The 15,371-nt window shown below is 42.4% G+C and overlaps 1 protein-coding gene across 1 annotated transcript in view; it reads right to left on the minus strand.

Moving 5' to 3' along the window:
- The window catches only part of HIBCH (3-hydroxyisobutyryl-CoA hydrolase), a 52,985-nt gene that overhangs the window by 12,747 nt on the left and 24,867 nt on the right, over window positions 1-15,371 (minus strand). The window contains exons 7-11 of the mRNA XM_080972131.1: window positions 9,935-10,013; window positions 8,885-9,030; window positions 8,124-8,210; window positions 5,267-5,325; window positions 4,053-4,134 (exon numbers count right to left, since the gene is read on the minus strand). Of these exons, the coding sequence (XP_080828257.1) occupies window positions 4,053-4,134; window positions 5,267-5,325; window positions 8,124-8,210; window positions 8,885-9,030; window positions 9,935-10,013 (453 nt within the window). The remainder of the gene's footprint in view (window positions 1-4,052; window positions 4,135-5,266; window positions 5,326-8,123; window positions 8,211-8,884; window positions 9,031-9,934; window positions 10,014-15,371) is intronic.

Here is a 15,371-nt window from a genome sequence, read left to right on the forward strand (position 1 = left end):
ATGGGATTCATTAGTTCAATCTGACCCACCGTGTTTTACATATCTATAAAATCATTGTAATAACTTCTATGAGTCTATAAAGGCACCATGGATTTTTACTAACTGCTCCAAATTCCATCCTATGTTGAGGCTAGACAAGTCTCCACTAACAGAATCACAGCCTTCTCTTTAACAGACTCGATTTTCTACAATTCTCTTCTTATGAGGACCCTGACAGCCTCCTCCCTGCTTTCTACAGCCATTTTTATTTCCAGAGAGAATTTTGGAAATTCTGAGAGAGACCTCTTGACGGCTACTGCTCCTTGTTACCCCTAGTTTGTTGGTCTGTTTATTTTACTTTAAATTGCTTTTATTTGGATTGGTTTGTTTTAGCCTATTGCTAATTGTATCAGCAGTATTGGGTGAGCTTTCAATACCAGCAACACATATTTAAAAAGACATAAATTAATTGTCTTTATACTGCTTCCAAACAAAATTTGATTCAAGTGAAGTATAGACTCAGATAGATAGTTTTGTTATGTTCTGGACAGCCAAGGGCAAAAACATCAGAGCCACTGTTTTTCTACTAAGGTGCATGTTTAAAATTAGCTCAGATGTCAAAAATTTATGTGATGGCTTTCAACACTTCTTCATATGTGTCACCAGAATAAACCATATTTCAATATACACCGAACAAACTTATTTTATAATAATTCCAAGGAAGTTCAACACTGCTTTTAAACTAGCCACTCCAACCCAAGCCTAGTCACCATTTTTGAAGGTATTTAGATGTGACAAGTTCTGAAATGGGGATGCCACACAGATGGCCTATTTCTGCACAAATCAGATTTGCACACATGGTTCCTGATCCAGCCACTGATCCATGTGTGTCCTTGAATAAGTCAAGGCCAGTGGCTACTACTTACAAACAATACCGTGCATTCATACAAAATATGTACCTTTTTGCCCACACTTTAGTTTTTATTGCAAAGGCAGAAAGCAATGCATATATTCCATTACCTGTTATATTTATCAGTGACAACTATACTGGGGAGGAATAGCATTATTATATCAAGCTCCAATTATTAACTTCTGCTTTGTTTGCATAAAACTACAGCTGTTTTGATTAACAACTCAGTGTGTGTACACAAAGAGAAAGAGAACAAACTTTGCAGGCTTTTAGACTTTTCACTGGGGGGCAGCAGGAATGACCTCCAGTTTCAGCACCTTTGTTTTTAGCAAAGCTACATAGAATCATAGAATTGTAGAGTCGGAGGGGTCACAAGAGCCATCTAGTCCAACCCCCTGGAATGCAGGAATCTTTGTGGGGCTCAAACCCACAAGCCTGAGATTAAGGGTCTCATGTTCTACTAACTGAGCTGTTCGTCACCTCATTTTCCTAAAAACAGGGGGTGAGAGCCAGCATGTTACTGGTTCAGTTAAATGGACAGTAAATGGGACTTAGGCTTACAAATTGCATGGCTTTGTCTAGACGTGGATTTAAAGGTATCACCATCTAAGTTAATTAGCATCTGCTAAAAGCCAACTTTTATTTTGAACTTGAACTGACTCTACCCACCTGATCCAATCTCAGACCTTCTCTACAGTAAAGAAAGGGTTATTTTAGAACCAAAGATTAATTCATTATTGACATGCGTATATTAATCGAAAACTAAGTTGGAGTGAACCTCTATAAGCTACAGGGAGGCTAACATTCATTCATTCATTATTTTTTTTCAATTGTAGAGTTTAAAGGTGCTTTAAAGGTGCTGACCTTTAAAGCCCTAAACGGCCTCGGCCTAGTATACCTCAAGAAGCGTCTCCACCCCCATCATTCACCCCAGACACTGAGGTCCAGCGCTAAGGGCCTTCTGGCAGTTCTCTCACTGCGAGAAGTGAGGTTACAAGGAACCAGGCAGAGGGCCTTCTCAGTAATGGCGCCCGCCCTCCCATCAGATGTCAAGGAAATAAGCAACTATCTGACTTTTAGAAGACGTCTGAAAGCAGCCCTGTTTAGGGAAGTTTTTAATGTTTGATTGATGTTTTATTGTGTGTTTAATATTCTGTTGGGAGCTGCCCAGAGTGTCTGGGGAGACCCAGCCAGATGGGCGTGGTATAAATAAATAATATATTGGCTGAATACAGCACACACATACATCCCGGGAAATGCACATGGGCCCCATTTGCTAGCCAAAGGACTACAGGGTCACTGGGAAGTTGGAGCACTGGGAAGAGCAATGTGGCAAGGAGGAGACAAGCCTAGTCCCATCCAGCATCTATCCAAGCAGTTGCAGTAAGCTTGTTTGTTTCTCCCTTGCCCAGGGACTGCGGAAGTATAGGAAAGGGCCCTCAAGCCCAGGCATAGTCAAACTCAGCCCTCCAGATGTTTTGGGACTACAACTCTCATCATCCCTGACCACTGGGCCCTGTTAGCTAGGGATGATGGGAGCTGTAGTCCCAAAACATCTGGAGGGCCAAGTTTGCCTATGCCTGCTCAAGCCCTTCCTACAGCCAGCAGAATAATGGCTGCTGGCTGTTGTGTGCATATACACTTTGTTTGTTCCACTGTGTACTGCCTTGTTATGTTGTGAGCTGCACTGAGGATCAAAAGGCAGGGTATAAATCTTCAAAAAAGGTCAACAGAAAATCAAGGCCATCAAAACATTAGTGAAGTCTAGGAATTTTCTTATCAGCAATTGCAGAACAGAAGGGCTTGAGAACAAGAATAAACAGGCAGTAGCTCTAAGTTAATCATTACCTAATCTATATACTGTGATATAACTTTTGGACACACAGAATGTGGATTCTTGGAGCAGGTTGCGGGGCAAGATTCACATGCTTGATCTCCATTATTTTAGCTTCAGAAACACCATCCAGCAGTGCAACACTGAGCAAACGCTGAAAACCAAATCAACTGTGCTGATAGTTTTAAAACACAGCCATGAATGTTTCCCCCTCTTACATACCAAGTCTATATCCAGCAGAGTTTTTACACCTGCTGCCTTCGGCTGTGTGATTCAAGACAAACAGCAATTTCACACCTGTGCCATCAGCAGATGTTTACACATGTTAATAGATTCTGCCACCTAAGCCAAGCAAAAATCTGGTGCTACAGCTACTTTTAAAAACAGCCCCAAATTTCTCAATCGTCTGAATAAACGCCATTTGATTATGGAAGAGATTTAAAATTTCATGCTGCTCTTTTCAATTAAGGACGCCCTTGATACCTCTGAACAGGTCTCCTGTCCATACTCATTTTCAACAACTACATTCAAAAGTCCTTGATCCAGATTGAAACAGATTCCTCTCTGCAGATACACCTGACTAAATAAACATAAACACTCAAAACACCTATTTTAAGTTAAAATGCGTACTTCAATTTGGTTATATTTATAGTTTCCGTGGGTCAAAATTGATAGAATACAAAATCTAAACATTAAAATGTTAGCGAATGTAAGCTTTCCTCAGAGTAGAGTTTTGTGCTTTTTATCCAAAATTTAAACTGGAATGTTAAAGGGGAAGGGGGAAGTAATCCAATAGCGTTCTTCCATTGACAGAAAGCTCTCTGACCCCGCACTGGAGGAGGAAGCAGATTCTCACAAATTCCTTCTGCATCCCCTCCATACCCCTTAAAATCTGATCTAGAGGCTTTGAGGACCCTCCAGAGGTGGGTGGGAGGTGGGTGGGTGGAGGGCTGCACGAGAAAGGGAGAATTCGTGGGAAATCACCTCCCTCTCATTTCTATTCACAGAAGCCTCTGCTCGGTCACAAAGCTTTCATAGAAAGGAAGTTCACTGGATACAACTCATCACGAATAGCTAAACTTAAGTAAAATTAGCTACCTACTTCAGACCATGTTTGCAATATGAAAGTCAGTATGAAAGGCAGTATATACATTTAATAAATAATAATAATAATAATAATATTAAGTTTAACTGCACAAGTGGAAGTCTGTTGCCAGAGCTAGATACATCCCATTGTGCTTTGCCCTGTGCTATACTCATGGCAGTATGGCAGGCTTAAAAATGGTAGCTTACATATGCAACCCTAAAATAAGATAATAATCACCTCACCTCTAGTTGCTTAAGTGCAAAAGGGGAGCCGTCCTTCTTCAGGTTCTGAACAATTTCTTCCATGCTGTTTGCTGAAAATAAGCTGAAACAGAAAATATATCACACTTCAGTCAAGAGGAGAAATATTTTGTCAAGAGTCAGCAAAATTACAGGGATTTTTTGGAAGCAATTATAATATTCCCAAGCTATATACCTTATTTACATATTTATAATACTTAGTGGTATGACTGGTGTATGTCTACCTGAAAGTTGTAGAATACATGTACCATCAGATAGAGATATACTAAAATAGTCACACCAGGCAGCATGTGAAGCTTTTGACCCTTTCAAGAAAATGTCCTTGGCAAGATTTTTCCCATTTGAAAAGAGATTTTAAAAGAGATTAAATCACAATCCTTAATGTTTGTGCCAAAGAGTCCACAATAACATAGAAAACAATGTCCCTCAATCCTAAAGAATTGTTGGCACACCATGTTTTAGCAATAACTACCTGGGCAGCAATGATTAACATGGTCAAAGTGGTATTCAGATAACACTTTTTTTTTTTTTTAACAAAAATCCTCATAGGCATTTCTGGTTTTATACATGGCAATTATTACTTACACAAGCCATGGTTATCATTCCTTTCTGTCCACTAATCAGTTAAAAAGATTTTGGTAGCACCTGCCTTATTTCAGCGTTTTTCTGGAAATTCAAGTAACTGAATCTGGCCTAACAAACCCGTGTCACCCTTCTACTGGGGAAGGAAGGGGTGTCACACAATTTAACTCATGTTTGCACAGGGATGTTGAATCCTCTCTCTTTCCCTGAGCTTCCCTCCCAAGGGAGGGCTCTTCCTCTCTAGCCAGGCTCACTTCCAGTATTGGAGGAAGAACAACAAACTGCAGAGGAAAAAGAGGATGATGGAGAGGGAGAACTCAGCACACACACATCCCACCCCTGTGCTCCTCCTGCTTTGGGGACAGCTCTATACATGATAGCAACGGGCCTGTATAGAAAGAAATCTAGTTTCTTTTTGCATGTGCAGTTTGGCCCTCAGTGAGGAACCACAATTATTTAAGAGCTACTGAATCAAAGCAGTTCTATCACATAAATATTTTTGCAAAAGAGGTCTATTGGATAAATATTTTTGCAAGAATCTCAACAAAAAGTAACCAAAAGGTTTACTGAACCCAATCCATAGCTCCCGCTAAACATGAATGAATGGTAAGTACCTGTTAATCTTGTCCATGTGCTCGCCAAGCACGAATTCTTTTTCTTGATCAACTTTGCACTGTTACAAAAAGCAGAACACACCAACACCTTTCATATCCGTATCCCAAACGCTAAATTGCAGCAAAGCAGCTATTTGCTCTTTTCTCTTTAAAAAAGAAATGCAATAAATGAAATATCATTTTGAGTTCAAGCGACTTTTCTAAAATTATAGCTAACCTGTTTTTGTTTCTCGGTTTGCTTGTTACACTTCTATTTTGATTTTGCATGGTCTCCCATTCAAATTTACAACCAAGCCCTGAACTACTTTATCATTCAGTGCTGCATCCTCAGGTGGGCTCAGACTGTAACTAAAACAATGTCCATGATTCCAGAATCCTTTTTAAATGGCTGATGGAACACAAAGCTGTCTCTTTTGTGCTTCTGAAAGCAAAGTGCCTCACACGTTCTAGCTACGCTTTGAAGATAAAAGTTTATCTACCGTTTTAAAAGCTTATCTACTTTTACACAGTGTGGAGTATAAGAACAGTGCACAAAAGAACAGGATGGCCTGATATAAAGAACAACAGGCCTCAGAAACTCTGGTGCTGCAACGGTACTGACACTTAAGTAGGCATGGGCGTGATCAGCCCTTTGGATGGGAGACTGCTAGAAGCCCATGTCATTACAATATACAGCCGTACCTTGGTTTTCAAACAGCTTAGTTCTCGAACGTTTTGGCTCCCAAACGCCGCAAACCTGAAAGTGACTGTTCCGTGAGCTTCCTGCAGCCAATCAGAAGCCGCCCTTTGTTTTCCGAACATTTTGGAAGTCGAACGGACTTCCAGAACAGATTTCGTTCGACTTCCAAGGTCGACTGTATGCCCGGATAGCTTAGTTGGTAGAACATGAGACATAATCTCAGGGTTCTGGGTTCATGTTCCGTGGTACGGAAGCTGTACTACCCAGGACAGGATGGGGTTGTGCAGGGTTGTTAAGGCAGCAGAGAGCATTGTTGGCTGCCCACTCTCCACCTTAGAGCAGATTTATGCCACAAGGTGCCATAGGAAGGCACTGGACATAGTAAAAGATCCATCGCATCCTGGTCACTGTCTCTTCGAGCTCTTGCCGTCGGGACGGAGATACAGGACGATGAAGACAAGAACGAGCTGTCTTAAGAACAGCTTCTTCTCCAGAGCGATCTTGGCCCTGAATGGGAAGCCCAGACTTTGAAAGTCATCTAATCTCCCTTGCTGTATTATACTGTATTGATTAATTAGAGTTTTTATGGAGCAGTCAAGTAATTTCGTTGTCCCCGAAGGGGGCAATGACAATAAAGATATTATTATTATTATTATTATTATTATTATTATTATTATTATTATGTTCCACGTCGGGCAGAAAGATTCCTGCATTGCGGGAGGTTGGAATAGATGATCCTTATGGATCCTTACGATTCTATGTTCTGTAGGAGGGGGAATTTTGTCAAATGCAGCATGCCACGTCGCCAGGGTCAGCAAACCTACAAACTAAAGAATGGCTCCCCTCTGTTTGTGGTAAAAGCTGCTCCTTGTGACATTATTTCAATGTATGAAAGGCGCTCCTTGCCACCCTGCAAATTAACCTTCCCTTCTCTATCTCCAGCAACACACAGTGCTACCAGAACTATATTTATACACATTTCGATTGAAAGGAACGTCAATTAGGTGACTGGTATTGACTATTCCCGGCCAAACAGAGGGGCCCTGCACGGCATGAAGCGTTCAAATTGTGGCTCGTGACAAATGCCTTGAACCTGCTGGCGCTGCAGGGGCCAAGGTTAAGCTACAAACATGTGTTTCAGTTACAACGGCATCAGCTGTGGATCAAAAACTAATGCCTGTCATTTGTATTCTGGTGGCTCCCTGTGCACAGCTTCCACTCCATTAGAGCTCAGCTTGCACATCACTATTCTCTCTCCCAATTTGCTGAAAATTTACTCATTCCATTCATATTCCCATTGTCTGTTGATCAGAGAAGCTTGGTACAGAAAGAAGCAGCCATATTGGAGAAAGAGAATCAACCTTTCATGTGTCCAACTTCTTCGAAGACAGCAAAATTTCAAGCATACAGAGGCAAGAGTTAGACTTCATTCCTTTCCATCTAAGGAAGTACTCTGTCAAACTCATTAGGTTGCATACATTACATCTGTTAAACAGAAGATTAGCGTCTTACAACACAATCCTAGCCATGTCTACTCAGAAGTAAGACCCAATTATCATAGAATCGTAAAATTGGAAGGGGTCACAAGGGTCTTCTAGTCCAACTCCCTGTAATGCAGGAATCTTTTGCCCAATGTGGTGCTCAAACCCACGGCCTTGAGATTAAGGGTCTCATGCTCTACCAACTGAGCTATCTATTACTTCAATGGGACTTCCTTCCAGGTAAGTATGTATAGGATTGCAGCCACTTACGTTTTTAAAAGATAATAGGAAAAGCAAGAAAAACTAAATCCATGAAGTGTCCCATACAGGAATAACACCAAAGATGTTATTCTAGCAATTACAGCAAGTAATTTTTGGCACTAGTATTTTTGGAACACTATCAAAACAAAACAAAAATTATGTTCAGTGCTCTGACACTAACAGCTGCTTTAGCTGACAACATTTCAAACAAAAAGTGACCTTGTGAACAGCAACAATCAGGGAGGGGGAGAACTGCAAAGAGAACGGGCCATAAGTCGGTGCAGTTTATGATCGATTGTCAAACTTGATTTTATAACATGCCACTGAGGTGCTGGGGGGGGGGGGGGAATCAATTAGCAACACTTACAGAGACTCAGTGTCCTGTATGAAGGTTCTCCTTTTCGCAGTCTTCTATTATTGTTAGCTATCCATTTACCTTCTTGTGATACGAATCCAATATATCAGCAACATTTTCCTTCGATGGGGACTTTAATTCCGTCAAATCCTTTTCTAGGGCAGCCATCTGCAAACGAAAATACAATTGCCAAATGCATTATTTCACGAGATGCTGATATAATTTCAATATATTCCCTTGCAAAGAACTCGTGGCAGTCAAATGGGGTAGGGCAATCCCCGCTAGCAAGCATATTCTTTTCCCCACTTCTCTCAGCAAAAGTGAAGGTGGCCTTCTTCACAAATACACAACAAGGAGATCAAAATAAGTCTTTTGATATAGTAGCCATGTTCAGATTACCATGTCTCTAATCAACAGGCCAACAGGATTGAGTGCACAACAGCAATCCAGTTTCCATTAACTATCACTTCCTGTTTGAACCAGGAAACTGCAATTAACAGCTTCAGAACGAGCCAGGATATTTTTAAAATGGAAGAACTCTATACAAGGCCACATAACTCTGAAGTCTCAGTGTAGCTTAAGAGTAGGCTGTGCTAAAGTCCACTGAAATAAATAGGCTTTAGTGTGCCTAATTCAGTGTTGCAATGTGTCCTGGAAATTTGTTTTGAGAGCCAGGATGCCTCTAGAAGCATTAGCAGGGGAAAGGAGGACTTGTTCTCCTTCTCAGGAAGCAAAAAGATGCCTGAGAAGAACCCCCCCCCCCCAATCCAGCAGACCCAAGCTAGGCCCCAGTGTTCACCTGGGATTACAGCATGGCCAGGTACCTGCTCAGGTAGATTTACCTTCTCTGCTTCTATGAAGTGAGTAGCAATTCCCGCTTTGTGAACATCTTTTCCTTTCAACCTGAATCCAGTCATGGCAAGAAAATATCCCAGCTTCCCTGAAAGCCTTGGCAAGAAGTAGCCTCCACCTACGTCAGGAAAAAGACCTGCAATTGAAGAAAGCAAAATTAAAATTAAAATTATGAAGGTGGGAAACTATTCCTCTCATTAAAACATACTGCTGCTCTTTTGTCTTTTCCAAACCTCCCCAGGCCTTGTAGCTGGTCCCTTTCATCTGAAATTAAGATCTCTGCCTCCTTTTTTTCACCCACTACCAAAAAAAACCCACATTAATGCTCAGTCATTCTGCTACTGCCTGATTTCCATGGCCACTATGCTTAATAGACCTGTGTTTTAATTGGCAAAACTACTTTTTACGAATGATGCTGACCCTGGACTTTATGTTTTCTTCTTGTATATATTCCTCACACTGCCCTTTCTTCTTGCAAATGTCTTGGTTCAGACCCTGAATTACCCCTCCATGAATGATCAAAAATTGCCTCTCCTTTCCACCAGGAGCCTCCACTGAATCAAAGTCCTTTTCATTCATTAAAACAAAACAAAACAGTGTTCCATTAATGGAAAGATAGAGATCAGACCATTATTATTATTAATTTCAGATAATGATGATGATGATGATATGCAAGGACATCTATTGACAGCTGCCTCAGAAATACAGAAAGCATGAGGTGTTATACATAATTTGTTTATTTGGTGTCTCTGTTTCCTGTATGTAAGGTCTTTGAAATCCTGCAGCGGGGTGGGGGGGTAGCGATATTACAATAAACACATTATATTCCACTTTTCTTCCTCCGTTGACCTTAGAACAGCATACATGGAGGCAGGTCAGTCTGAAAGAGTGTAACCAAGGTCTCCAGCAAACTTCATGCAAAGGCAGGGATTTGAACCCATTCCCCACTAAAGTCAACAATCTTAACTGCTACACCTCACTGCTTCTCTATCAAAAGTCTTAAGGTAGCACAATGGAAAACGTTAACATGCAGTCTTTACCTATGGCTGTCTCTGGCATTGCAAAAACCGTCTTCTCTGTAGCGACTCTGAAGTGCCCATGAACAGACACACCGACACCCTACCAAAAAGAAAAAGAAAAACGGAAAGGCAGAAGTTATACTAAAAATCTGCAACATACCGGTATGCACACGCATTTACAAACACAAATCAACTGCTTATCAAAATTTATTAATACATATCCCTCCTTTTCTTCAAAATGGCATACTTAGCTCTCCCCAACCCCTGTATTTTTTAGCTATTGTTTAAAATCCTTATATACCCCATTTTACAGCCCCAAGAGGTGTTCACTGAAGCTTAAAATAATAATCTAAACTTAACATTATACCCCAAACTAGTACAAGGACAAATATCACACAGTATTGATACAGAATCAGAATTAGCCAGGTAGCATCTTCTGCCCCCATCCTTGTTATTTCTAGTTAACAACTTCCTCCAAAATTCCCTGAGGCAAAGGAGTGGCATGATGGAAACAATTCCCCTTTGCTTCCAGCCAACAGCATTCACTGAGCTGTTATCTTCAGCAATCCTGTGAGTTGGTTAGGCCAGGCTGAGAGTTAGCTCTGTCGCCAAGTGGAGCGATCGGAACCCATGTGGAATTAAGATGCAACAACCAAGTTGTGATCAAAGAACACCCCCCCCAAATAATTTAATTTCAATTACAAGAACTACCGCCAACGGAACAATTCCAAGCATTTTACGTTTTTTTGTTTGCTCTTCTCCTTTTCCTTGGTAACGTAACTTCACTTGATGGCACCACATTCCTGTCAAGCAACCTGGGACCATATTAAGCTTGTCCACTTAATACGCCTTTCTCTCTGCTAGTGGAAGTTCAAACCGTTTTTCTTCCTGGCGTAGCAAGAGGCTACCTCTAATATGGAGCTACCTTCAAATACACATTTAAAAGCTATTCTTCTCCAAGAACGGGCAGGGCTTCCTGAGAAGCTGGGAGATGTTCCCAGCAGCGGCCTCAACTCCGCCACCACTCAGTTCCTGTGTAACTCCTGGCTGAGCCAGGACTCCACGGAAAACCCTGAGCTCACCCCCACACACTCAACAGAGCAACACAGTGAGCTACGAGACTGTTAACTGGCAGCGATGGGAGCCAACATGCGCTATTCCCTCTCCTTGGTGAGCCTTCTGAACGACGCACAGGCCCGCCTAACCTTATGTCCTCCCCTTTGCATTTGAGCCAAATGCCTGCCCCCACCCAAAACAAATATGGCTGCCAGCAGCTGAGTCAACATCAACTCTCTTTCTTCACCTCTGAGAGAGTGCATGATAGCTCCATTTTATGAGGGTTGCAAGCTTTAAATTGTTTCATTGTATGCTTTTAAAAATCAACTAAGAAGGTGCTCCTCCTTAGGTCAGATATCAAGGAGATACAGTTGTACCTTGGAAGTCAAACAGAATCCGTTCTGGAAGTCCGTTTGACTTCTAAAACGTTTGGAAGCCAAAGTGCGGCTTCTGATTGGCTGCAGGAAGCTCCTGCAGCCAATCCGAAGCCGTGGAAGCCCCGTCGGATGTTTGGCTTCCAAAAATAGTTTGCAAACCAGAACAGTCACTTCCGGGTTTGCGGCGTTCGGGAGCCAAAACATTCGAGAACTAAGCTGTTTGAAAACCAAGGTACGACTGTACAATCTTTAGAAGCCATCTGAAGACAGCCCTGCATAGTGAAGTTTTTAATGTTTGATGTTTTATTATGTTTCTGTACATGCTGGAAGCCACCCAGTGTGGCTGGGGCATCTCAGTCACAAATAATAAAATATAATCAGCAGCAGCATCTTCCTCAGGTAGCAGATAACAAATATATGCTTTTTAACTACAAGTGCTTATAAAAGAACAGCCAACGGTATGCAACATTTTAAGATCTCACTTCTTTCACGCATGCAGGAGAAATGCTTCTGCTAACATGGTGCCTGTTACTAAAAGGTAAGGTAAAGGTCCCCTGGATGGTTAAGTCCAGTCAAAGGCAACTATGGGGTGCGGTGTTCATCTCACTTTTCAGGCAGAGGGAGCCAGCGTTTGTCCACAGACAGCTTTCCGGGTCATGTGGCCAGCAGGACTAAACCACTTCTGGCACAACGGAACACCGTGACAGAAACCAGAGCACATGGAAATGCCATTTACCTTCCTGCCGCAGCAATACTTATTTATCTACTTGCGCTGCTATGCTTTTGAACTGCTAGGTTGGCAGAAGCTGGGACAGAGCCTGTTACTACTGCCCATGAGAGCATCATTTAAAAAGGAGAGTTGTGCTTTGGAAACACTGGGTTTCAAATCAATCTACATAAAACAGTAATAATTAAACCAATCAACGCTGCTTGAAGTTTTTATCTAGGGAAGCCAACACATAGGCTGCACCAGACTTTTCTATCTATTTCCTGACGTCTGTCAGCAAGTTAAAGTGACTCTAGAGGAACAGCCTCAAGAGCGAAGCATCTGCAGAGACATTCGCTTCCCCTGGCACCAGCACACACCACCTCCACTGGGCTGCCAGAGCCCATGGTGATTATGACCTTCAAAATACAATAAAAGGCTAATTAATTCACTTACGCTGTTCTCTTGCAGTGCATCTCTGTGGGAAAACCAGATTATTTGAAGATAAGGGTTCCCTTACTTCAAGGCTGCTACATAAATGAACCCCTTTAGCAGGCAATCAAGTCTCCAGATGCGCATCATGTGAACAGCAGAAGGATGGTGAGGTTTACTGTGGCTAAATAGAAGGCAATTCTGGTAAGGATAAGCAGTCTTAAATACAGTGGTACCTCAGGTTACATACGCTTCAGGTTATACACGCTTCAGGTTACATACTCCACTAACCCAGAAATAGTGCTTCAGGTTAAGAACTTTGCTTCAGGTTAGAACAGAAATCGTGCTCCGGCGGCGCAGAAGCAGCAGGAGGCCCCATTAGCTAAAGTGGTGCTTCAGGTTAAGAACAGTTTCAGATTAAGTACAGACCTCCGGAACGAATTAAGTGCTTAACCCGAGGTACCACTGTACGTACATATTTCTATCTATATATAGTGTTTTAAATAAAAAATATGCCCTTTTCCCTTATGGGGTATCCAAGAGCCCATACAGAGTCCTTACATAGGTTCCCTATTGGTAGGAGAAAATAACAGAGGCCAACCAGAGAATATTGAGAAGCAAAGCAGCTAGTAAGCTTGATCTTTATTAATCTGTTGCAACAGGGTGCTCCCCTCACATGCAGGAGAGGAAGAGGACCCACAAAAATGCTGTGCAAGGGCTTATAAAGACTCTTGAAATTCCCATCCTCTAGATCAAGACCGCCCCCAGAAACATTATGCATTCATCACAGAAGGGGTGTAACCTAAGACCACCCCTCAGATAAGGCGGTCTAAAACAGAACATTTGCATATTGTTTTCTCCTGTCGCTTTGTTTATTTCCTGTCTGGCAGGTTACTTGATTGGATTTCTTGGGGAGCCTTGGCAGGCTCACACCCTTATTCAAACACAGATTAAGACAGGATTTGTGAAGGAAGAGACAATGGGGAGGCTTTTCCATTTTTACCATGCAGAGAAACATTTGCTCAGTTTAGGAATCAAAATGGTTCCAGGTTGGCTTTCCTGTGCTGATCTATGTACGCGTGGTTATGAACGTTGCCATATATCTAAAACCATAAAATTCCTATCACAATAGCCAGGAACAAGAAATGAACCACAAATGCATGATCAAACCAACTATTTGATGAAAGCTAAATATATGGCGAATTTAAAGAAAAAAGAGTGTCTGCTGTGAGGTTAAGAGCAATTAAGCATTCATAACTGGAGTCCGACTTAATGTAAAGACACATGAAGAAGTACCTCTGTCTTGACAATAAAGGTCTGAACAAGGTTCGATTGTGATTTTTTTACTTGCCAGCATCACCATATCACATAATATCAACACAGGGACCAGCTCCTGCATCAGACCCAGATGCAAACTCTGTCGCCATAGTATTCTGGCAATACCATTTCAGGAGGACCTGATAATGTTATCCACAGAATCAAGAGTTTCAATATGATATATGCCAACATCTGCCAAAACCAGGGCGCCTGCCTCCAGGATCCAGAGCCCAAGGCTGGCCAGCATCGTTACTGGCCACCTTCCTCCTCTCCAATGAGCTTGGGATCTGCTGCTTCTGCTACTGCTGCGTATTAGGAGTGCAGGAAGGGGACTGGAAGCAGTCGCTGGGCTGCCTAGTAATCTGCAACTGAAGCCACTGAACACAATGAAGAGGCAACCTTCTGAGGCCACCTGGCCTCCTCCCCATGCTCCTCTCTTCCCACCGCTGGGCCAGTTCTTCATCCCGTTTGGCTGTAGCAGCAGCATGAGGTGGAAAGGGGCAGGTCTTAGGAACACGCCTACTCAAGGAGGGAGAATTCCATTTAATGCTCTTTGCATCTGAAAAGCATGGATGATTGCAAAAGCCCTTTATATGCAGCAGGAGGCCTGCACACCTCCAGTGTTGCACAGGGAACAAGGCTGCTGCTGCCACTGTCATCACAAAAAGCAAGAAAGAAGCCCACATTTCAAAATACAGCCTTCTTTCTGGCATCCCTCAGCAGAAGCTTCAGAACCCCACAAGGGATTTTGATAGGTTGGTGGAAAAGCACACCTATCAATTATGTGATATCATAAAGATTACATGTGATGGATAAGTGACTTGCCTTGCCCACCAGTCTGTGGTGGCCTGCGGGGTAGGAGCTAACAGTTCCCCACTCCTGGGTTAGTGGTGGTGGAGCAATGAGAGCAGGGGCACACCCCCTAGAATTACAATATAGGTTCAATGACTGATGTATTGTTTTGTCTGCAAGTCTGTTCAAGCACCTGCCAGACTCAGCATTCGGTCAAAAAGACGTTTGTACTTTGTGCTGGATTCCTACTTGTGAAAGATGCCAACAAATATCTCTCTTATTGACATCTGGTGGGAAGCAGACTGCAACACAAACTGAGAAAAATCTCAAATCGTTCCATTCAGGCTGCGCTGGGAGCTGTCATTTGCTAGGACTTTTGTAAATGTCAGGGGTAACATGCAGGACACAATGAATCAGGCGAAAATGGGAATGTGCCAAGAAGCGACGGGTTTATGGGTTTAGACTAATGCAGTGTAACGGAACAGGGAGGGAGCTGTGGGTATTGCTCCATGCTCTAATCCCCCAAAAAGTCAATGACTTGCTACACAACTGCTTTTCCAATCTGATGCATAACAGGGAGCAACACATGCCTTATAAGCTGAGTGTCAAAAGTTCAATTCCCCTAGTGAATGGCCTGGGATCACCTGACGCTGCGCAGTATTGATGAAACTAAATATATGAGGACTTCTCACTAGCCCCCTGGATGCGAGGGAGCCTCTTATCAGAAATAGTTGTGATTAAGAAATGTTTGAAAAATTATCTCGGGTACCCGTAAACT

Source organism: Podarcis pityusensis (assembly GCF_964106645.2).
Source record: "Podarcis pityusensis genome assembly, chromosome: 1".
NCBI lineage: Eukaryota > Metazoa > Chordata > Lepidosauria > Squamata > Lacertidae > Podarcis > Podarcis pityusensis.